At 44.5% G+C, this 24,970-nt stretch overlaps 1 protein-coding gene across 7 annotated transcripts in view; it reads right to left on the bottom strand.

Annotated features, from left to right (window-relative positions):
• jakmip2 (janus kinase and microtubule interacting protein 2) overlaps positions 1-24,970 on the bottom strand; it is a 55,768-nt gene that overhangs the window by 15,550 nt on the left and 15,248 nt on the right. For all 7 annotated transcript variants that reach the window (XR_015520738.1, XR_015520739.1, XR_015520740.1 and 4 more), the window contains exons 3-13: positions 23,577-24,074; positions 21,176-21,385; positions 18,778-18,876; positions 17,600-17,746; positions 15,508-15,648; positions 15,377-15,430; positions 14,471-14,593; positions 11,709-11,837; positions 9,012-9,095; positions 8,856-8,918; positions 7,717-7,815 (exon numbers count right to left, since the gene is read on the bottom strand). Coding sequence is in view for 4 of the 7 variants with exons in the window: in XM_087301915.1 (XP_087158041.1) it covers positions 7,717-7,815; positions 8,856-8,918; positions 9,012-9,095; positions 11,709-11,837; positions 14,471-14,593; positions 15,377-15,430; positions 15,508-15,648; positions 17,600-17,746; positions 18,778-18,876; positions 21,176-21,385; positions 23,577-24,074 (1,647 nt within the window). In the remaining 3 variants the exon portion in view is untranslated. The remainder of the gene's footprint in view (positions 1-7,716; positions 7,816-8,855; positions 8,919-9,011; positions 9,096-11,708; positions 11,838-14,470; positions 14,594-15,376; positions 15,431-15,507; positions 15,649-17,599; positions 17,747-18,777; positions 18,877-21,175; positions 21,386-23,576; positions 24,075-24,970) is intronic.

Here is a 24,970-nt window from a genome sequence, read left to right on the forward strand (position 1 = left end):
GTTTGGGGGTCCAGCATGTTAATGCGGTGCTCGCGGGCGGTTCATGTCGTCATTGCGATGCCATGACCGTTGCACAGCTAAGATCGCGGCTAACTTTCGCAAGAGAGCGAGCCACCCCAGTTGCCTCCTGTTCTAAAAAAGCAGCGGGCGCTCGGGCAGATCTGAGGGTTTCAGCGGGAGCTAATCCGCCGCCCACGGGCTCGCGGACCTCTCGCTCCTCACGGCGCTCCATCCAAGCTTCGGGTGGTGAGAGTGATCCGTCTAACCAGATGGTAGCTCTCACACTCGCTGACACCGGAGATCAGATGTCCTCCGCGGCATCGGAGGGTGGGCTTTCACTGTCCGACGAAGATCCGGACCCGCTCGCCCCCTCCGGGCAGGTGAGCGCTGTCAAATCGGATCCTGAAGCGGACATGTTAGCCGTGCTTTCCCGGGCTGCTTCGGCCGTGGGGTTGGAGATGGTTTATCCCCCAGCTCCGCGGCCGGACCGACTAGATGGGTGCTACGTAGAGGACCAGAAGGCGAAGCCTTCGAAGCCTCTCGTCCCCTTCTTCCCGGAAGTGCACAGTAGGCTCACGCAGTCCTGGAGGGCACCTTTCTCTGCCCGTGCTGCGAGTGCCTCCGCCCTCACCGCCCTTGACGGCGGAGCTGCCAGGGGGTATGAGGCGATCCCGTCAGTGGAGCGCGCTATCGCGGTCAATCTTTGTCCGCGCGGCGCCTCTACGTGGCGGGGTTTGCCCCGCCTCCCGTCCAAAGCCTGTAGGTTGTCTGCCTCCCTCGGAGCCAGAGCTTATAAGGCTGCGGGCCAGGCTGCTTCTGCTTTGCACGCGATGGCCACCTACCAGCGCTACCAAGCGCAGGCGCTGGCCGAGCTGCACGAGGGCGGGTCCAACCCAAGCTTATTACATGAGCTGCGCACCGCGACCGACTATGCTCTTCGGACTACTAAGTCCGCCGCGTGTGCGCTGGGGAGGACGATGTCCACACTTGTGGTTCAGGAACGCCACCTCTGGCTAAACCTGGCCGATATGCGCGACGTTGACAAAGTTCGCTTTCTTGACTCGCCCATATCCCAGGCTGGCCTGTTCGGCGACACCGTCGGTGAATTCACCCAGGAATTCAAGGCGGTGAAAGAGCAGTCGGATGCGATGGGCAATGTCATCTATCGGCGTGGCCGTAAGCCCGCTCCGCCCGCCGAGCCATCCACCTCCGCTGTTCCTCGCCGAGGGCGCCCGCCAACGAGTGCTGCCCCGCCCCCGCCTGCGCCTCCGGCCAAGCGGGCGCGGCGTTCACCTCGAAAGCAGGCAGCCCCTCCTGCCCAGGGCGCCGTTAAGTCCGGTAAACGGACCGCGAAGCGTCCCTGAGACAGGCCATCCGGAGAAGAGGAAACTTGCTCTTTCCCCGCTGGAGGGCGGGGCCCCGATAACAACGGTACTTTTCAGTGCCACCAAAACATCAGTAAAAGAGCACTTTTTCCCTTCCCCGGATGTGACTGCACGAGTTCTGCCAGTCCGGGACGCGCTGCCTTCCGGCTCGCAGACTCTACGTGCTTCGCCAGTGGCTCACGAGCGCTGGGGGGACGGTCTCCCTTCCCTCAGCCCTCCAGCCCCCTCTCCGGAGTCAGGGTGCGGAGCCAGAGCGAATCGCTCTCCTCCAGCTTTTCCGCGGGACCCTCGTGCTTCCCGGATCAGCACACCCACTCCGCGCTGCCCCACCGCTGGTACGTCAGCGATTGTAGCGATGACTCCATTAGCGAGGGCTCTGCCTGCCTGGTTAGCGCGGGCCAGCCCCTCGCGGTGGCTCATACGCACAATCAGACTCGGTTACGCGATTCAGTTCGCGAAACGGCCCCCCAAGTTTACGGGCGTGTATTTCTCCAGGGTCAACCCCCTGTCCGCCCCTGTCTTGCGAGAGGAGATTGCTGCCCTCCTGGCGAAGGGTGCAATCGAGCCGGTTCCTCCAGCCGAGATGGAGAGTGGGTTTTACAGCCCATACTTCATCGTACCCAAAAAGAGCGGTGGGTCACGGCCAATCCTAGATCTGCGCGTTTTGAACCGCTGTCTGCACAAGCTGCCGTTCAGAATGCTCACGCAGAGGCGCATTCTCCAATGCGTTCGTCCTCGGGATTGGTTTGCAGCCATAGACCTGAAGGACGCGTATTTCCATGTCTCCATTCTTCCACGCCACCGCCAATTTCTGCGGTTTGCGTTCGAGGGTCGAGCGTGGCAGTACAAGGTCCTCCCCTTCGGGCTCTCTCTGTCTCCGCGGGTCTTCACCAAACTCGCGGAGGGTGCCCTAGCGCCCCTTCGGCTCGCGGGCATTCGCATACTCAATTATCTCGACGACTGGCTGATTTTAGCCCACTCGCGGGAGCAATTGATTATGCACAGGGACGAGGTGCTTCGGCATCTCCGCCTACTGGGGCTTCAGGTCAACCGAGAAAAGAGCAAACTCGCCCCCGTGCAGAGGATTTCTTTTCTCGGGATGGAGCTGGACTCGATCACCATGGTAGCGCACCTCTCCGAGGAACGCGCTCGCCTGTTGCTGAACTGTCTGAGGGAGCTCGACAGCAAACTAGTGGTCCCACTGAAGTTCTTTCAGAGGCTCCTGGGGCATATGGCATCCGCAGCCGCCGTCACGCCGCTCGGGTTGCTCCATATGAGACCACTTCAGCACTGGCTTCACGATCGGGTCCCCAGACGCGCATGGCACGCGGGCACACACCGGGTCTCGGTTACTGCGCTGTGTCGCCGCGCCCTCAGCCCTTGGAACGACCCCTCGTTCCTACAGGCCGGTGTGCCTCTAGGACAGGCGTCCAGCCATGTTGTTGTTTCAACAGACGCTTCCAACACGGGTTGGGGGGCCGTGTGTCGCGGGCATGCGGCTGCGGGCCTCTGGAAGGGTGCCCAGCTGCATTGGCATATCAATCGCCTAGAGCTGTTGGCAGTGTTCCTCGCTCTCCACCGCTTTTTACCGGTGCTGGAGCGGCAACACGTGCTGGTCAGGACGGACAGTACGGCGGCGGCGGCGTATATCAACCGCATGGGGGGTATGCGCTCTCGCCGCATGTCTCAGCTCGCCCGCCGTCTGCTCCTCTGGAGTCACCCGCGGCTGAAATCGCTGCGCGCCATTCACGTCCCAGGCACGCTCAATCGTGCAGCCGATGCGCTCTCACGACAGCTGTTACGCCCTGGAGAATGGAGACTCCACCCCGAGTCTGTTCAGCTGATATGGGCGCGATTCGGGGAGGCCCAGATCGATCTGTTTGCTTCCCCCGAGAACGCTCACTGCCAGTTGTTTTTTTCCCTGACCGAGGGCTCTCTCGGCACGGATGCACTGGCCCACAGCTGGCCTCGGGGCATGCGCAAGTATGCGTTTCCCCCAGTGAGCCTGCTCGCGCAGTTTCTGTGCAAGGTCAGGGAGGACGAGGAACAGGTTCTGCTAGTTGCGCCCCTTTGGCCCAACCGGACCTGGATATCAGAGCTCTCACTCCTCGCGACGGCCCTCCCCTGGCGGATCCCTTTGAGAGAGGACCTACTCTCTCAGGGACAGGGCACCATCTGGCACCCTCGCCCCGATCTTTGGAACCTCCACGTGTGGTCCCTAGACGCGAGGAAGACTTAGGTAACCTACCGACTGCGGTGGTTAATACCATCACTCAGGCTAGAGCCCCCTCCACGAGGCGCGCCTACGCCCTGAAGTGGAGTCTATTCACTGAATGGTGCGTCACTCGCAGAGAAGACCCCCGAAATTGCCAGATTAGTGTTGTGCTCTCTTTCCTTCAAGAGAAGTTGGACAGCAGGCTGTCGCCCTCCACTCTCAAGGTTTACGTGGCCGCCATCTCCGCTTATCATAGCGCGGTAGCTGGCGGCACCGTGGGAAAGCATAACCTGGTCATCCAGTTCCTTAGGGGTGCTAGGCGAATTAATCCATCTCGCCCCCCTCTCATGCCCTCTTGGGATCTCGCCCTCGTTCTCACGAGTCTGCGATCCGATCCCTTTGAGCCACTCGAATCAGTATCTCTAAGATTTCTGTCCCTGAAGACAGCTCTGCTGGTTGCGTTGGCCTCCATCAAGAGGGTCGGGGACCTGGAGGCATTTTCGGTCAGTGACTCGTGCCTGGAATTCGGGCCGGATTACTCTCACGTTATCCTGAGACCCCGCCCCGGTTATGTGCCCAAGGTTCCTACCACCCCCTTTAGAGATCAGGTAGTGAACCTGCAAGCGCTGCCCCCGGAGGAGGCAGACCCAGCCCTTTCTTTACTTTGTCCAGTTCGCGCTCTGCGCATTTATGTGGACCGTACTCAGAATTTTAGATCATCTGAGCAGCTCTTTGTCTGTTATGGCGGTCGGCAGCAGGGAAGTGCCGTATCGAAACAAAGATTATCCCACTGGATTGTGGATGCCATTTCACTCGCTTATTCGAGTCGAGGTCAGCCGTGTCCCCCGGGAGTACGTGCACACTCCACTCGGAGCGTTGCATCCTCTTGGGCGCATGCACGCGGCGCCTCTCTAACAGACATCTGTAGAGCTGCGGGCTGGGCGACACCCAACACATTTGCAAGGTTTTACAATCTGCGAGTGGAGCCGGTTTCCTCAAGGGTATTAGGTAACCCTTTGGTGATTGAGGAGACAACTCGGTAGGGTGTTGAAACACGCTTGCTGCGCCATTCTCCCTAACACGGAGGTACGTGCGCCTTTTTTATCTGTCAGTAAAGTTCCCCGTCAGGTGAGCCCTGCAGATTCCTCCGTGGCCCCCAGCACTGACTCAGCGGAGGAGTCACTTGCTGGCCCACTACGTTGTAGGTCTGCCCGCTGGTCAGCCCGCGTTTTGGGTATAGGTGCCTGCTATGCGTGATCCCCACTAGGCGATCCCATATGCTTATTCCGCCACGGTTAAGTCCCCCCCCTGGGCGGACCCGTGTCTTCCCTCTCCGCTAACCACTCTTTGCTATGCGTACTCCCCCTTTTTAGGGCTAGTCCATAGGTAAATTCTGCCATCTATCCCCCCCTTGGGTAACGGATGGCCTCCGCAGCGTCCTCCCTATCGGGATTGCACGCTTCCCAACGTACTGTCGTATTTCCTAGAATTATCTAGATGCTCACGACTTCCCAAAAAATATATCTAAATCCGTAAAACTTCTGTTGAAGTAGGATAAATTAGGGCCAGGGACACGTTGGAGGACCGCGCCCCCCATGATGTGGGTGCGTCACGCTTGCTTGACTATCTCCTCATCGGGGGTGTTGGTAAGGTGCAGTCATTATGGCGCTTTCCATATTCTCCCATTCATGGCACTGAAGTTCCCCAACCGAAGGGGAACGTTCGAGGTTACAGAAGTAACCCTTCGTTCCCCGAGGAGGGGAACGGAAGTGCCATATTCCGTCGCCATAATGACTGTCCCTTAGCTGTTTGAAAGTCTCTTCAGCTTAAAAGGATGGCGTCTGCTGGCTTCAGGTGTGCTTATATGCTGAGATGATTGCAGATGTCGCACACCTGCGCAAGCTTACGCTGCCAATTAATTTCATTCATTGGCCCGTTCAATACTCTCCAGATAAGCGGCTTCTGATCCGAATCCTCCCATTCATGGCACTTCCGTTCCCCTCCTCGGGGAACGAAGGGTTACTTCTGTAACCTCGAACGTTCTTACTTTTTGTAAGAAAAGTTTTTGTCTTGTTTCTCGTCCAAATGTCTACAAATTCTATACAGGCAAATGAAAAAGGGTTCAGATCAATTTTAAGGGTCAATTGTAATCAAGTTTTTTATATAAAACAAGCACAATAATCTGCCAAAGTAAGTAAAATAAACCTTTTAAATTTATTTAGCTTGTTTTCATTTTGACTTACTACTTCTGACAACAAAAACAAAAAACTTGTCTAGAAAATGCTTCTTGATTTAAGGATATTTTCACATTTGGACTAGAAACAAGACGAAAAAAAGCTGTTTATGTGGCTTTGTAAGGGCATTTTTGGAAAGGGGGATGCACCGAATGTTCAGCCACCCAAGATTATTGACTGAAAAAGTTTTTAGCTGAAAGAGAAACACGAGTGAATGGACAGTACTATGCAAAAGGCTTAGGCCACTAGTAGTTTCACCCCCAAAAAACTACTTTGAAGTAGTTTATTTCTATATGTCAGTTTGAAATAACAATTTACATTTCCAAATAATATCTTTGTAATTAATTGTGATTCTACAGTGAGATTACTGTCTGAACAAAGAGTCCGACAATAGGCAGAGCTTCACACAGATCTGATCTGATCATGTCATGTTCACCAGCGATCAAACCACCAGAGGTCGCTGGTAACACATACATCCACATGAACTACAAATCTGCTGATAAATGGACTACAAGAGCCAGACATGCTCCACACACACAACCGGTTCCAGATCCTGACTGATTGCATACACACAGCTTATGCTGCTCATGTACTGATTACACACACATATATACAGCTCACTTTGAAACCCCCCACTGCTGAGTCTTGTTTTGTGTAAAGTGACATTACAACGCGGTATCCTTGTCTTGTTGTCCTGTGTTTAGACATTAGCCTTGTTAGCCGTTTGTCCTAGTCTGCCTTACGACCACTCACCTGTTATTTGACTACGATTCTGGACTGCCTCTATACATCTGTTTTCACCTGTGTTGGCCATTGCTTGACTGACTCTGAATAAACCTGCACGTGGATCCTACTTCTGTTGTCAGTGTCACTCTCCGTGTTACAGATCATCATCCAGGGGTGCGTTTCTGAAAACCATCGTTAGCCGCCTAAGGTCGCAAGTTCTGTCGTTACAAACATAGTTTGTTGATTTGATGTTTCCTAAATCTATTGTTTCAACGAACATTTGCAAGCTGCATCCCAAATTTTTTTAGCCACCCTAGATTATTGACTGAACAAAGGCATTTTCAGTTTTTGGCTGAAAGAGAAACACAAGTGAATATACAGTACTTTAGCCACTAGTATTCCTAAACAAAAAAACAGGTTTAATTTATTTATTTCTATATTTTTCTGTAGCATGTGAGTTTGAAATATTAATTTACATTTCCAAACATTGTTTTTCTCATTAATATTAATTCTACAGTGAGATTGTGTGAACAAAGAGCAGACAACAGGCAGAGATCTGGGGTGCGTTTCCGAAAACCATCGTTAGCCAACTAAGGTCGCAAGTTCCGTCGTTACAAACATAGTTCATTGATTTGCTTTTTCCCAAATTCACCGTTCCAACATACATTCGCAAACTTGTGTGTTTGCAACTGTACCTCTAGAGCTGCAGTTAGAAGCAGAGTTCCTGGCTGTGTTCTATTCCCAGTTATCCTCCCTATACCCTATTCCTTTCAAACCTTCCAACATTTAAACTTGGAACGATGAAAAAAAAGGTGTCATTTGCTTTCAAAGTATGTTACAATTCAGTTTAAGCGATCTTCATATTGACAATTGCACTGCCTTCGTAGTGCATTTTGAAATCATGTATGCCATTTTGAATGCAGCAGTGGTTCATGATGAAAGCTATAGGTGACCTATTATTTAAAAAAGCGGAGTTTATGTTACGTCTCCAAAGCTTGTGAAAACAAAACTATATAGCATACATTATTGCTTTTAATTTATAGTAGGTTATTTATTTAGAAATGACAGTGGCAGTTAGTGACAGAGCTAACTGTAATATGAAGGTAATGTCAACATGTGACTTCTTGTGGATGTAATCTGTGCACAAAGATCCAACCTCCAGCTCAAGTATGCGAAACTCCAGCAGCTCGTTCTGATCTCTAGAGTCCTGTAGTTCCTGCTGCAGTTTTCCATTTTCACTCTCCAACTTGTCGACCTGTCGAAGACACAACAGAAAGAAATGTCAACTCGCTGATGAGCGTTCATGAGTGAGCAGGACCCTTTCAAAAACACCACAAATCAGCAAATTTTTGCTATGAGGAGCTGCAACGTTACATTGAAGGCATGATCATGTACAAGTTCAGCCGTCAGAGAAGTTTACGGTAAACTCAGCTGCTTTTACTTGTTTAACTGTGCAGTAGAGAAGCATCTCAGAAATGGGAAAATGGGTTATTGTAAAAAATGGGTGATGAAAACACAGCAAATTTTGAGCAAGTTTTGTTGCGAATACCTGGCAACCCTAAACTGAATACACACATTCATTCATTCATTCATTCATTTTCTTGTCGGCTTATTCCCTTTATTAATCCGGGGTCGCCACAGCGGAATGAACCGCCAACTTATCCAGCAAGTTTTTACGCAGTGGATGCCCTTCCAGCCGCAACCCATCTCTGGGAAACATTCACACACACTCATACACTACGGACAATTTAGCCTTCCCAATTCACCTGTACCACATGTCTTTGGACTGTGGGGGAAACTGGAGCACCTGGAGGAAACCCACGCGAACGCAGGGAGAACATGCAAACTCCACACAGAAACGCCAACTGAGCTGAGGCTCAGGCTCGAACCAGCAACCCAGCGACCTTCTTGCAGTGAGGCGAACGTGCTACCCACTGCGCCACTGCGTCACCTGAATACACACATACACACGCATAAACAGGGGACCGGGTGCTCTGGTTTCTGTGTGGAGTTTGCATGTTCTCCCTGCGTTCGCGTGGGTTTCCTCCGGGTGCTCCGGTTTCCCCCACAGTCCCAAGACATGCGGTACAGGTGAATTGGGTGGGCTAAATTGTCCGTAGTGTATGAGTGTGTGTGTGAATGTTTCCCAGATATGGGTTGCGGCTGGAAGGGCATCCGCTGCGTAAAAACATGCTGGATAAGTTGGCGGTTCATTCCGCTGTGGCGACCCCGGATTAATAAAGGGACTAAGCCGACAAGATAATGAATGAATGAATGACACACATAAACACAAACCTTATCCAGCAGCTCCTGGTTGCGTCTCATAAACAACTGCTTCTCCTCCACCCATCTAGAGTCCTGTGATTAAAAGAAGAAATGACACTGTGTGTTATATTAACGTGCTAATGTGTCTGGGTTTTACAAACACTAATAACAGTAAAAGAGGTTTACCTGTCCTTTTAGAGAGAGCTCTTTTTCCAGGTCTTCGATTTTAGCCTTATACCTGTGAGCTTCAGCCTGCAGCTGCTCATGAGCCTACAAAGATAAACCAGCTATCAAATACACTGAAACAAGAATCAAAGACTGGTTTATACTTCTGTATCAAGTGATCGGCGTGACTCACGGCGCACGCCTTACACATAGCTGTATGTTTATAGTTCTGCGCGCTGTCTGTGTTGCTCTGCAATAACACTTCTGTAACTTTAGCTGGCAGCAGGTTTATATGTTCCTCCTTGTCGAGTTTCTTCGTCAGTGTGTCGTTTTTTTCTGAACGCTACCTTAATGTACAAGAAGCTCAAACTCTCTCATTCAGAAGTGGGACGTGCACTAACTTTAATCATAAGGTAAACACAAAACAAAAGTCTCCATCTGGAGCTCCTTTATGGGACTTGACGCTTGTAAACAGTCGCTCCATCGGGCTCATGGCTCTTCCACTCGATTCACAGGACTTCAGCGTCAATGCTTGACAGAGGGCATGAAGTTAGGGCTGGCATGATCATTATAGCAGCATCAGCCAATGAAGTACGTCCGCAATCGGCTACTGTCTGAGCTGAGGAATTTGCATAAAGTGATCTGATTGGCTGATGCTTCCACTGGCACTTGAAAAGTTGAGAATTTTCCAACTTCTGCAGCTAGCTATGCCACTGAAGCAGTGCCGATGGATCCACAATTCAGTTCTGCAACACTTGATGTCACCCATTCAATATGAATGGGAAGCGTTGATGCTGACGCCCCGTGTGAATGACATCGACCACACTCGTCACCGCTAACAAGCTGACAATCGCACAGAGCTTGCGCTACAAGACGTTGCGATGTCTAGTTACATTTTTCAAGAGGTGCACATCAGTGTCGGTGTCAGCCATGGCCAGTGCTATGCTGCCGCACGAAGGCTGCACTGGAGCATACACGTACACTTGATGCAGAAGTATAAATCAGCCTTAAGAATATGCAGTTCTGCAATCTGGCTAATGTTAATAGGTGATCATTCGTTAGCTATAACCCACACTCAAAAATATATACATATTTTACTGCTTATTCAAACTACTGATGTAAAATGAGCCGAATGAACACAATTCTTGAGATTTTATTTAGGGGCAACTTAAAGGAAGGTAATGATTCGCACTCAATTGCTTCATACTGTTTTTATTTTTACTTTTTCTTACATTTTACGGGTGATAACAGACAAACAGACGTTTCGGCACAAAGCCTTCCTCAGTGTGTGACACATTCTCCAACTCCACCCTTTTATTCCATAGACAATCACAATGTGCAATTAGTTAAACCGTCACTCTCATTTCATTATCAATTAATCACACAATAACTTATAATCTTCACAGCAATGACAATAAACATTCTACCCATTTCCGACCTCACTCCACAGAGATGTAAGAGTAGGTTGGTTGTAAGAGTAGAGATGAAGGTAAGACTTGTAATTTTTAATCCTTGAGTAATTGTTAAATGTAGAAAACTTTTAATGTCAACTGTTAGAATTTTTTGTATTGATGTACACCTGATTAGTGATGGTGGTTGATGCACTTTATCTCTGTGGAGTGAGGTCGGAAATGGGTAGAATGCAAAGAATGCGTAGAATTTTTTCAAAAGATGCATGATTAATGGGTGTGGAGCTCCGCGAGCAAAAGGCAGGAGTGGGTGTGGCCAGTAGGGGAGAAGGGGAGCGTACAACTGTTGATATCAGTAAGCTCACAAATTGAGACAAACCGTGAGGAGACGCATGAGTTTATAGTTTACAAAGTTAAAATGCAAAGAAATTAACAGTTTAACCCACAATTAAAGCTGACAGGTGCTAACATTGTCTTAACTGATGCTCAACACACACAAATCTATTAAAATATTTAAAAAAATTCTCCAGGGTGTCCTTTAAAGTACCCATGAAATCAAACCTAACCATATTGATTTAGCTCACATTGCTAGTTTTGTGGTGAACAGTTCATCTGTGCGTGTCATTGAGAACAAAAACATTTGTTCACCCTTGAAATCTTTAATTGAAATCTGTAAATGCACTTCCTGTTTGTTTTTTAGTTCAAGGCAAGGCACGTTTATTTATATAGCACATTTCATACACAGTGGCAATTTAAAGTGCTTTACATAAACAGGAATAAAAAAGACAAGTATAAGAAAACAAAAACAAAGAATAAAATTGTTAAAAACAGATGCAACAGACTAACATGTGTTAAAAGAATAAAAAAGAAAAGAAAAGAAAGACATACTTGAACTAATCAGTTCAATTCTCTGATTAGGTCTGTCTAAGGTAATGGGAGTGGCTAACATACTTCACCACACCCCCTCCAGCTGTCAGTTTAAACAACAAACAGAGATGGAGAGGAGGAGGAGTCTGTTAGGTTGTAATAACTCTCCCCAAACCCTTGTCCCCATCTTTCTGAATGAAATGCCTACTTTACTGCATCCAATCAGCTCACAGTAGTAAATACAAGCCACGCCCACTGTCTTCTCATTTAATATTCTGTTTATCAAGGAACTCCATCACAATGCAATAAAAAAAGGATTGCAGCTTCCGGTTCATGCGGACTTTAATTCTTTTACGTTCAATCCTTTTAATTTTGTTAACTTAATCGATTTGTGTTGGGACAACATATATGAATTGTGTGGAACCTTGTATTTCAGAAATACCTTAGCCTCCATTTCTGCATCCAGCACTCCTCCTTTCTGCTCCTGCAGCAGGGCGTAAGCTCTCTGAAGAGCCTGATATTCACGAGTCAACTGTTTAAAGCGCAGCTCAGACTCCTCCGCCGCCAAACCCTTCAGAAAAAAGCAGCAGGAGAAATAATGAACATATGCAACTGGAATTACCATCCTTAATCAGAAAAGTTTGGGACCATGGCGGAGCTTGTGAGGGGGGCATGCCCTCCCATTGGCTAAAATGAATTACTCAATAAAATACAAAATAAATATTATTCTCAAACCCAAAATAAATATCAATATTAATTTAAGATATTCCTTTAAAATAACAATTATTCATTTACTTTGTAAATAAATTTTATTAAAATGAATCCCCCTCCCCAATCTCATTTAAGAAATTGCCACGTGATGACCATGACTGTCACGGTTCAGGAAGGATGAGGGAGCGAGGACTCAAGTGCAAACAAAGGATGATTTATTGATAATAAAAATAAAACAAAAGAAGATCAAAAACTACCCTGAGGGGGAAAAACATAACTGTAACACTAACAGACTAACAAACTTGGCTAGGTTGGCATGACAAGAGCAAGAACAGGAACACAAGGGGGGGGGGTTAGACGATGAACTGGCACAAGACAGAAAACATGAGGGGATTATAAAAGCAAAAGTAAATTGACACAAACAGGTGAACATGACAAACTAATAATGAGTTTACAAGGAGGGTGGGACTAGACAATAGATGGGAGAGCGCATGACACAGAGAGACAACACAAGCCATGCGCTCACATAAAACGACTAGAACACGCAGCCAATAGCCCCTTTCACACATACAGACCTTTCCGGAAAATTGACGGCAATTTTCCGGAAAGGTTGTATGTGTGAACAGGTCCTTTTTGAAAATACCGGTAAATTCGTTCTGGCTATTTTCCGGAAAGAGAAGTTGTAACATTACCGGCAATTTGTCGGAATGCTGCACTGTGTGAATGCAGAAGGAAGATTACCGTAATAAGCGTGTGCACGTCTAGAACGTGCTGACGTGAGACGTCTGCTTTAGCCAATCACAACAGTCAGACGCATTTACGTCCGCGCGGTTTGTGAGAATAAAAACCTTTGAATATTTTTCCAGACGCGTTTAACTGCTAGAAGTTAGTCAGATCACGTTTATATGTTCTTCTTAATGCCAAATGTGTGAATAATCATCGATGAGATGCTTATGATAAGCCGTTGTTTGTTTATCTTTAAGCTTTGCGTGTGCCTGTGAAACAGCCTGTAAGCGCCTGCACACGCACATATTATGAACATCTCGACATGCGAAAGTGATCCTGCGAAAGGTGTTCACAATATTGATCATCCACAGAGTTTGTAATTTAGTCAAATGTTTACAAATACAAGCGCAGCCGTTTAAAGCTCACTTGTGGTGAATGATGTCAGAATTTACCGGTATTTTGGAATGGATGTGTGAATGCTCTTTTCCGGAAAATTTCCGTAACGTCCTCGCCTGTGTGAACAGAGCTTTTTTCAATATACCGGTAAAGTCTTTCCGGAAATTTTCCGGATATTTACCGATATCACTGTGTGAAAGGGGCTAATGAGAGAACTCATTAACTGCTTGTTCATGACAACACAAGCACATGGTGCATGTAAACACGCACCACGTGCTAGACACAACACCAACAGAAGACAGAACGAAAAACACAAGTACACGATGAATGAAAGCACTCACCGTGCACTCACACACGCAGCGTGCATGTTTCATCCCAGCCCCAACCAAAACCGAAACCAACTAGATTGAGACGCTGGGAATGAAACACCACGCTGCAGACAGACGAACACAAACACGAGTACAAGAGCGTGCGCGTCGGAGGCACGCAGAGCCTGCGCGGCTGCATCAAGCGGGAGAGCGCACGCTCTACGTACACCCGCGCAGGCGCGCGCACACACGGAGACACACACAATGACAGAAACAAGTGCTCGACCCAAGAAAACTCGAGCCGAGCACAACAGGACAGAACTAGACATGATTAGTGTCTGGACTCTGCCACCAAAAGAAGAATTTACATGACCAGATTGGCAGAACCCTGACAATGACACTGTATTTTTGGCCGCTACGTATTTGCAATTTGCACTGGACAGGCACATGTCATATGGCTTGTCAAAAATGTATATACGTAGTTTTGTTTAAAACTGCAATGCAATATGAAACAAATGAAAAACAACCAGAGAAAGACACCGTGCCTGCTGATTCTTACTGTAGGGGATCCTACACTAGGGAAAAGGAGCACCTGATTGTGATGAACATTGTCTGATGAAGAGCCGGGTGGCTCGAAACGTTACACGCTCTGTGTCAGGCTTTTTAATTTAATAAATTTGAATTTTCGGAGCCTTGCTGTTGCCGCCTTTGATTGACATTTATTTGCACTTTTTGCGGTTTTGGCTGAGCATCCAATTTAGAGAGATGTGCGTGCTTTTGTACAGTTTTTTCATTTTTTTTGTTACTTAAAGTTAACCAAAGAAACACTGATGAAAAATATACCTCATCCCCCTCCACCTCAAAGCTCAATACAAGACAAGACAATACAACTAACATTATTTAATGTGTTCCTTATGATTTAATTAATAATTTTTTTTTAAATATCACCTGTTTCAAATCCCTACTTTCTTTTTTCATTTGCGTTTTCCATACTGCCCTTAGCTTTTTTCTGATTTTGCGTTGTAAATTAAAGGAAGCACAGGTTATGGTGCCAAATGCTCACCTCATCTAGATCTTCATCTGGTGTGGCTGGTGTTCGGTCCATGCGCAGGGAAGCCACTGATGAAGTCTCCGAATCCATCGACTCCTCATCATACCCATAGAACGTGTCTACAACTATATGCCTCTGCAAACAGGACAAAAAGATCAGTATTGGCTAAAGGTTGATTTATACTTATACTAATTCTTTATGACGCATAGCCCTTCGCCGGCGTCGCTGACGTGCACCTCTCAAAAAATGTAACTACACATTACAACGATGGTTAGCGCAAGCTCTGTGATTGGTCGGCTTGGTAGCGCTGACGAGTCTGGGCGGGACCGAGAGCTGTGTGAATGGTGCGAGCCTGATGGAGCGATTGTTTACAAGTGTGGAGTCCCGTGAAGGAGCTCCGGATGGAAAGTTTTGTTTTGTGTTTATCTCATAGTTAAAGTTGTTGCACGTCCGCCGGTTCCTGCCTCAAAATGAGCGAGTTTGAGCCACTTGTACATTCAGGAAGTGTTCAGGAAAAGCAAAACAGCAGCGAAGAAACTCAAAGGAACATTTACACCTCACTGCCAACTAGCGTTTTGGAAGTGTTAATGCAGACCAACAGAGAAAGAGCGCAGAAGTATACATGCACAGCTACGCACGTTGCATGCGCCGTGGGTTACGCCGGTCACTTGACGCAGAAGTATAAACCAGGCTTAAATGGGGGCTGTTTACCCCTGGTCACTTCATGCATTTTTTTCTGATGCGATAGCTATGTGATCATGAAAAGGACAGGTGTAAATGTCCTCTGAAATTCAATCAAGACGGATATAAATCCGATTGCTAAAACCACTTCAGGAGGGGGTCTAGGACGTATTCCAGATGAAACTGGAAAGATCTAAAAGAATAAAGCGACACAGTTCATCTTGAAATAAAGCTCACCTTTATAGGTCTGCTTCGTTTATGCCTCTTCTTCCTCAAGAGTTTTTCTCTATCCTGCAAAACACAGAGGACAACGTAGATATGTGTGCTCTCTAGTGTAAGTTCAGCTGGTGTTCAGAAGAAGAACTCACGCGTGTCAGCTCATCGATCATGCTCTGCTGCTCCAGAACCTGCAGCTTCAGGAACTCGATCTCTTGATCATCGTTGGCTTGGTCCAGATCATTCAAAGACTTCAGCTTCTTCAGAGGAGGATGCGACGTTATCTTTTCCTTCTGAATATAACGACACAATAACGCAACAATGAATTGCTCAAATAATTCAACTCATGGCATGTGCGACACTTACATGATTCAAACATGAACCGACTATTAGCATTCCAAGTAATACAATCTCACAATTTGACTGCTTTTATTGTATTTAGATTTTTTGGTTATTTATTTGGTGCGCATTTCCAAAAAAGCATTAAAAATGGTATGTTCAGTACAGCTGCTTGACTAGGCAATTGTTAAAAAAATCATGTTTGGGGCCGTTCACACAGAATGGGGTTTTTCATTCCAATGCACAACTTTTCTATTGTTTTCCAATGTAAACCTGTAAACATCTAACAGACTGAAACTAACATGACATTTTTTAATTTTAATTTCATGGGACCTTTAAAAACGAAGTGCAGTTTTTTCAGTACACTATTAAAAATGCAGGGTTCCACATAATTCATTCATGTTGACGATTAAGTGACTTTAACAAATTTAAGTGGATTGATCATAAAAAAAATTCAAGAGTTCACACTTAGCTGATGATTGATTATAAAGCTTGTTTGGCATGCTGTCCCGGGAGAGAGCCTCGAGCTCATAAGATACTCAAGCCTGCGGCTCCCTCCCGTTTGCAAGGTGAGAGGGGAGTTTGAGTTCAGGTAGATCTGGAGAACTCTCCTGCTGTAGTAGCTAATGAACAGATAGTGATTGCTCTTTAGATATAGCTACTAACTAGAAGCATGTCTATGGTGCTGATTTGGATTAGTCATTTAACTTGAGTAGCGTGTTTTTCAGGGTTCCCCCGGGATCCTCCAAATGAAATTCAAGGCTTTTTAAGACCTTTTTAATACCATTTCAAATGAAATTTAATGCCAACTTCATACCCATTCCGACAGAAGTATGAGGGAAAAATGTAAAATCTGTATCAATTTTGAACCCTAGAAATTAATTTTGTACAAGTGATTACTTGAATTGAATAAAACATTTTATTTAAACTGTCAGTTATATTTAATACATACGCAACAGCGTAACACATATTTGATTTTTAATAAACAAATGAATTTGAACTTGGTGTTCAACACTATACCCTCCGCAGCTCTGCTGCTTTGGCTGCAATTTTTTCGCCCAGACTCTCAAGTCCTGTCAACTTCTGCTTGTGGCTTTTTCTCAACGCATTTGAGTTGGTGTTGAGTCACAGTAAGATAGGATGTTCCTTGGCTTAAGATACTTCGGTTAAGATTATCATGCCATCGATTCGGTTCAATTCGATATCTCGATGCAGGGCCGTGTACAGGGGGGTGGCCCGGTGGCTAGAGCCAATGCCCCTCTGCCCTCATTGGTATCTGCCCTCATTGACCCCCCCCCCCCAAACTTTAATCCTAGGAAAGGCAAAAATAAATAAATAAAATAAGACCTTTGTAACGAAATCCAAGACTTTATATACCAAATTCAAGGAAATTAACGCCTTAATTTGAGATGATAAAATTTAAGACTTTTTCAATGTCTTTAAGACCCCGCGGGTGCTCTGTTTTTGGACGGTGGGAGGAAACCGGGAGGAAACCCATGTGAGCACGGGGAGATTGTGTAAACTCCGCACAGAAACGTCGGCAGGCTTGGTAAGGACTAGAACCAGTGATGTTCTTGCTGTGAGGCAACAGTGCTAACCACTGGGCCACCGGGTCACCCATCTAAGAAAGGAGGAAGAGTACGGGTGGAAGGGGGGATTCTTCAAAACGAAGATGGCTGTTATATGGAACTATAAATTGAGCAATGGGGGACCAGCCGCAAGCAATCACAAGCACGTGATCCTTTTGAAATTAGTTTATAAATAAACTTCACTTAAGTTATTCCAGAAAATGTTTCAGTTTATTTTATAGTGTACTTTGTCAGTATTCAGTTAAATGCACTGCATTCAATCACACACTACATCTACACTCACAAACCTGCACTTTTCCGTTATTGAGTTACTCACCATCTCCAGGTTCTCCTTGGTGACTGATTTCACTTTATCCTCCATCCTCTGAAGAGACAGGCTGAGTTCGTCATTTTTCTTACTTAATATTTTGTTCTTCTCCAGTAATGGCTTGCACTGTTTCTCCGTTTCCCGAACACGCTTCAGCTGAGAGGAGCAATTCCAGGATTATTATTCATAAACATAAAAAGAGTGTTTTCTACACCATACATAAAAGAAGAGGCCTACATTTGCTTTAACAGCCCCATAAAATCAAACACAATAACTATACTGTGCTTTTAAAAAGAGAATCATTATTTTGCCCAACTCTTTCTCACAACAACTCCATGGGCTCTATTTTAACCATCTAATCACAAAGTCTAAAGCGCAGGCGTAAAGGCATTAAGGGTATGTCTGAATCCACTTTTGCTATTTAAAGGACGGAAAAGTACGCTCTGCGCCCTGACGCATGGTATAACAGGGTTTTGCTTATTCTCTTAATGAGTTCTGGCATTCCCCTTGGGAGTCATTTGCGTCGCACCATGGTGCATTTGCTATTTACATGGCGACTTTGTAAGAGGAAAAACTGAACACTGCACTAGCAAGAAAACAGATAAATAGATGATCTGCAGCGCAAGGATGAAGAATGAGCCTCCTCCATTCAGCCTCTTTACTTTGTTTACTCTTTACTCCTTCACTTTGGTGGAGTAAGGAAACGGTGCAAACTCACTCCACTGAAGACACCCATTAGCTTACATATTTAATTTTGTTCGTTAAGTGCAAAGATTTGCTTCAAAACTATTTCTAAATTCAGTTTTGATTTCCAGAAAACCAATAAATGAATAATAATAACGAAAAACTGAGTTATATCCAAACACACTTCCTACTTCCTATTCCTATTAAACAGGTAAGTGGGCTTGACAAGCCACCTGTAGAAATACTATTCCCTCTATAAAAAAAAAAACTCTCAGCCTCATAACTCTAGCACTTAATTCTCTGAGCACTAACAGTTCCTTTTGTATAATTGGCACTTCTTCTGTGTATTGTCTTATCTTGTTAAATCGTTGAATGCCTCCTCAATTGTAAGCAACTATGGACAAAAGCATCTGCTCAATGACTAAATGTAAATGTCATCCTCAGTGTAACAATACAAATATAGGTAATACATTAATACTCAGATTACATCAACAGAAGCATACCAGCTCATTTCTTTCGTCTACTAGGATTGTATTGCGGTCTTCCAGTTTACGAATGGTGGACTTGAGCTCACTGACGCGCTTCTGGTTTCTCCTCATGTCCTAAAACACATACAGGTGACAAAAATTATTACATCCTTCTGCAAAATTTAAATTTTTCCTTAAATATCTAACAAAAACAAGAAATCTTTTCACAGTAATTGCGATATTTTTTTTCTTCTGGAGAAAGTATTATTTTAATAAGTATTTTTTTGCGACACACTGTATATTGATATACTAGCTGGCAGGTAGCTCTCTGCAACTCTCACATGATCGCCCACTGAAGCCAAGCAGGGCTAAGCCTGGTCAGTACCTGGATGGGAGGAGACCACATGGGAAAGCTAGGTTGCTGCCGGAAGTGGTGTTAGTGAGGGCAGCAGGGGGCACCTATCCTGTGGTCTGTGTGGATCCTAACGCCCCAGTATAGTGAAGGGGACTCTATACTGCTTAGTCTTTCGGATGAGACGTTAAACCGAGGTCCTGACTCTTTAGTGGTCATTAAAAATCCCAGGATGTCCTTTGAAAAATAGTAGGGGTTTAACCCTGGCATCCTAGTTAAATTTGCCCACTGGCCTTCGTCCATAATGCCTCCTAACTATCCCTATATCACAATTGGCTTCATCACTCTGTCTCCTCTCCACCAATCAGCTGGTGTGTGGTGTGCGGTCTGGCACAATATGTTTGCGGCTCACTGGAGGTGAATGAGGAGATCCCCCCAAAAATGTGTAAAGCGCTTTGAGTGTCCAGAAGAGTGCTATAAATTGTATGGAATTGTTATTATTATTACTTTGGAAATTTGCAAGCTTTAGAAAAAAAGAGAGAAAAATATATAAAGTATAAATATTTTTAAAATATTTTAAAAACTTAGCTTTTTAATACTTTTGATTCTGAAAAATTTGAAGAAATTATTTATTTATTTTAATATTACTAATATATACTCTTGACCAATCCCTAACATCAAAGATACAGTCGAAGTCAAAATTATTAGCACTCCTGTAAAATTTTTGCTTAATGCAGAGAAGATTCTTTTCAACACATTTTTACACAAGCATCAATGCTTTCTTAAGACAGATCGGCTTGTTAAGTGGTGACATGTTGGTGACGGATGTAATACTGTTTCCGGGTTCAAGCCGCCACTCATATGAGTTGAGAAATTATTACTTTACGATAACTTTTTATTCATATTACACACTAAAGTTAATTTTAGATAAAGTCATAGTGTACACAACAATCTCTGGCCTTGCTGCATAACAATTACCAAAATTTTAACAATTTATAAAAAAATGAATCACTTTCTGGCCATTGGATATTAGGCATGGACATATATACTGCGATCGTGATTTTTCGAAAATTTCAATTAAATCGCTTTGAAAACGTTTATTATTACCATTTCACGAGTCTCCCTATTCAGTTGAATATTGCGCTTGGACCCGGAAGCCGCTTCGCATGATGTCACACCTAACAAACGGATAATGACGATTCCTAAATGAAGATGAATTTTCCTGTTTAGTAACTCTAGTTAAGAACAGCAAGCTATTTTTAAGATGATTCCACTAAATACACTGCTATTACTGTAATAATAATCACTTTAAGACATCTATTTTCTTTACTAAACTCTATGGAAGATTTCTTATATCAAGAAATTTTACCATGTACAATTATTGTGACTAACAGATTGTTTGACTAGTTTATAGACTGTATCTTTTTAAATCGTTCATTTATTTCTCATATTGAGATTGGCTATTTTTAAGTGCCCTATATAATAACATGTGCATCTGTGGATTTGCTTGTGTAGTTAAAGTTATTAACCCTCCTGAATTATTAGGCCCCTTGTAAATTAGTTTTACCCAACTTCTGTTTAACTAAGAGATTTTTTTTTCAGCACATTTCTAATTATAATAGTTTTAAAAACTCATTTCTAATAACTGATTTCTTTTCTCTTTGTCATGATGACAGCACATAATATTTGACTAGATATTTTTCAAGATACTAGTATTCAGCTTAAAGTGACATTTAAAGGCTTAACTAGGTTAATAAGAGTAAAGTTAATGTAATTAGGTAAGTCATTGTATAACAGTGATTTTGTTCTATAGACAATCAAAACAAATATTGCTTACGGGGGCTAATAATTTTGACCTTAAAATAGTTTTTAAAAAATACAATTTAAATTAGATCGTTTAAACTGCTTTTATTCTAGCCAAAATAAATCAAATAAGACTTTCTTCAGTAGAAAAAATATTACAGGAAATACTGTGAGAAAATCCTGAATCTGTTAAACATCATTTGGGAAATATTTGAAAAAGAAATCACAGGAGGGTTAATAAATGTAGAATTGATCCATTTCCAAATCTGCTTTCTTTACCGGACTCCCACAATGCTCTGCTCCGTCTCCAGCGCGGCCCGGGATCTCTCTTTTAGGGCTTCCCAGATTACATTCGGCCTCTTTGACCAGGAACAGCTGCTCATCGAGCGCATCTTTTTGCAGCTGCAATTTCTGCAAGAAGCCTGTGGCCGTTTCCAGCTCTTTCTCCAGCGAGAAGATCGTTCTGTCTTTTGCCTTGATCTCGTCCACCTGCACAGTTTAAAACACACTGAGTTGAACTAAAACAACCAGGGGTTGGAAACATACATAAATGAGCATAACATACACATATAGATCTGTACAACAAGCTACAAAATACCATTAAAAGAGAAAAATACAAAATATAAGTCATACACTAGAAAAAAAAAGTTTTTTACTTAGTTATGGTCTTGTTTCTGGTCAAAATATCAATATTTTTGCTTGTCCAGTAAAAGCTCTTTGATTTAAAAATTAATAAAGGAGCTTTTTCTAGACATGCAAAAAATTATGTCTTGTTTTCAGAAATAATATGTCGAAATTAGGTTTTTCTTTAAACAAGCAAAATAATCTATATACATACATAATATATATACATACATGCATACATACATACAACAGTTCTGTCTGGTTCTCGGATCTGATTGGCTGATAGCCGTGCGTTACTCTGCTATAACAGCACTCATACAGCCTCTTCACTCATATGTATGACTCCGCCCGCATGGAGACAACATCATTGGAAAACATAATGTACTTTTTTAAGTGAGAATGTATTTGTTTAGATTGCAACTATGCAGATTATTTATAAAGATAGTGCCTATTTTAAATATTTCATTTCGGAGATTAAGTGCATCGGCGTCCATCAGCCTGTCATTGAGCAGAGCAAAGACAGTAGACGTTCTGTCACAACATGGTGACAGAGACCGCATAATAAGCCCTTAGAGGGGAAAAACTCAAAGTACAGCTGATCAAATCATTATAAAACAAGTAAGTGACATTCTAAGTCAACCTCTCTCTGTTGTTTCTTATAAGGGATGTATTTATACCATAGTAATCTGGTAGCGTTTGCTCTACTTTGGCTTTTTCTGGGTTAATTATTGTGATATCCTGATTGCAAGAGAGAAATACTGGGAAACCTCTGTAGACTGATGGCTTTTCATGCCGTTCAGCCTTATAATCTGAAAATGATGAGTGAGCAAAATCAGCTGTTTTGTCATCACTTTAGGCATTACGCTAGAGACTCATTTAAATACTAGCTCTAAATTAACGTTGATGAAGTAGTAATGGTTTCTGCTGTTCTGACATCAGCTGCAGATGTGAATGAATGGCATAAGAAAGTAGTTCCTCTTACAAAAGGGATTTTAATACTTTCCATGATGTACATGATTATGTCGTCGAACTGTTGTATAAATGCAATATCACACTTGTAGCAGTGCCATATGGCTGTATATCCCCACTGGTGGGAACCTAAGGCACTCGGCCTGTGGCCTCGAGCCAACCCATGCCTTTCACCAGTGCTGATATACAGCCATATCACACTGCTACTTGTGTGATATTGCTCATATGTGACAAGACATATTTGTCGATGTCTTTTCAATGTCTTGAAAAGTCGTAAAATTAAGGGACCCTGTATTATGGACTGTAGAATCTTGGGTTGTGGACAATGTGACACATGTATTGTTCTCTGATAAGTCCACCTCCACTGTCTTTCCCACATCTGAGAGAGTTACAATGTGGAGAAGCGTCCCACCCAGACTGTTGCATGCCAAGAGTGAAGTATGGGGGTGGACCAGTGATGGTTTGGGCTGCAATATTATGGCATTCCCTCGCCCCAATGCTTGTGCTAGATGGGCATGTCACTGTCCAGGACTACCTCCATTATAGAGGACCATGTACATCCAATGGATCAAACATGATATCCTGAAGGCGGTGGCGTGTATTAGGATGATAATGCACCAATACACACAGTAAGACTGGTGATAGAGTTGTTGAATGAACATGAAAGTGAAGTTGAACATCTTCCATGGCCTGCACAGTCATCAGATCTAAACATTATTGAGCCACTTTGGGGTGTTTTGGAAGAGCGAGTCAGGAAAGTTTTCCTCCACCAGCATCATGTAGTGACCTGGCCACTATTCTGCAAGAAGAATGCCTCAAACTCCCTCCGGCCACTGTGGAGGACTTGTATCTGTCATTCCCAAGAGGAACTAAGCCTGTATTGGTAACAAAAGGAGGCCCTACACTACACTTATAAATTATTGTGGTCTGAAACCAGGCTTTCAGTTCCATTGTCCAACCCCTGTCTATAAATATATAAATTATATATATAATTCTCTGACTTTCAATGTCTTAAGTCCAGAAACGAAAGGGACCCAATATTATAGACTGTAGGACGTTAGCCTCAAAAATGTAACTCATAACCTACCAATCGACGTATATCTCGCTCGCAGTCCCACTTGATCTTGGTAATTTGCTCCTGGTGCGCTTGATGTTCAGTGCGCAAGTCTCCCGCCTTCATCTTATCAGCAATAATCATAGTACTAAGCGCTTCATCTTTCTGCCGTTTGACGGACTTCAGCTCGGCGATCTCTTGCAGCAGTTTCACACGCTCCTGGTCAAAGAACCGCCGGGCCTCCTCTCGGGCCTCTAAAGTCAGCGCGGTACGCACTTTCTCCCCGCTGCCGTCGCGCAGTGCACTGAGAGCAGTCCTCAAGCGCTGGATCTCACCCTCTTTAATCTTGGCGTTTCGGGCTAACTCCTGCTCGTGCTGGCGTGTTAGCGACTCCCTGAGCGTGGCAAGCTCCTTCAGTTTTTCCTCGTGCCATCGTGCTCGCTGCTCCGTCAGAGTCACAGTGTGCCGATGCTGCTCCTGCTCGCGGATACGCTTGCCCTCCTGCACCTTCTCGCGCTCCAGCTTGGTCACCTGCACATAAGATCACAAAAAGTCAGAATTCAAATTTGTAAATCAGTAAGTGCATTTCTTAAAACAACATGTACAAATAGCAAAACACCATGGATGACCAGCAAAAGACAGTCTCTTGCTCAGAGTGCTTAGTTCATCTCTCAAAATTAAGTATCTGGGTCAATAAACATGTCAGTGGAATCAGAATGACAAGTCCTTGTGTCATTGTGTCAACAGTGTGCTCTGGAGGGGTCTTCTACAGTTCTGTAGAAAGCGAGATGCTAATGGTCTAATCTGATTCAATGATTTATGCTAAGCTAAGCTAAAAGTGCTCTCGCCAGACTCAGAGATCAGCTAAATGGATTGAAAAATGGAAAAAGTCAACAGTGTAAGTCTTGGGGAGATGTAAAATTTGCCTTTTTCCGAAATAACTGGAGTGGCCATTTAATGAGGACAGTTTATTTTGGCTTGGCAACTCGAGGTCAAAGGCTACTCGACATATCCATCACATTTTCAGCCCTGGATCACGCTGGTCCAAAAAGTTATGACTATTGAGAATTTGATTTATAAAAGGGTACCTATTATGCCTTAAAGTACCTTAAAGGGACCTTAATGTAAGTCTCTTATGTCCCTAGAGTGTGTGTGTGTGTGTGTGTGTGTGTGTGTGTGTGTGTGTGTGTGTGTGTGTGTGTGTGTGTGTGTGTGAATTTACAGCTCAAAATACCCTACAAATAATGTTTTAAAACTCTCTGAAACTGACCCTTTTAGGCAGGGGTGCCCAAACTCGGTCCTGGAGGGCCAGTGTCCTGCAAAGTTTAGTTCCAATCCCAATCCGACACACCGGGGTTAACTAATCAAGCTCCTACTTAGCTTTCTAGAAACGTCTGTGCAGATGTCTTAATGGCAAGTTGGAGCTA

This window comes from Danio rerio, chromosome 21 (assembly GCF_052040795.2).
Source record: "Danio rerio strain M-AB ecotype USA chromosome 21, GRCz13ab, whole genome shotgun sequence".
Classification (NCBI taxonomy): Eukaryota; Metazoa; Chordata; class Actinopteri; order Cypriniformes; family Danionidae; genus Danio; species Danio rerio.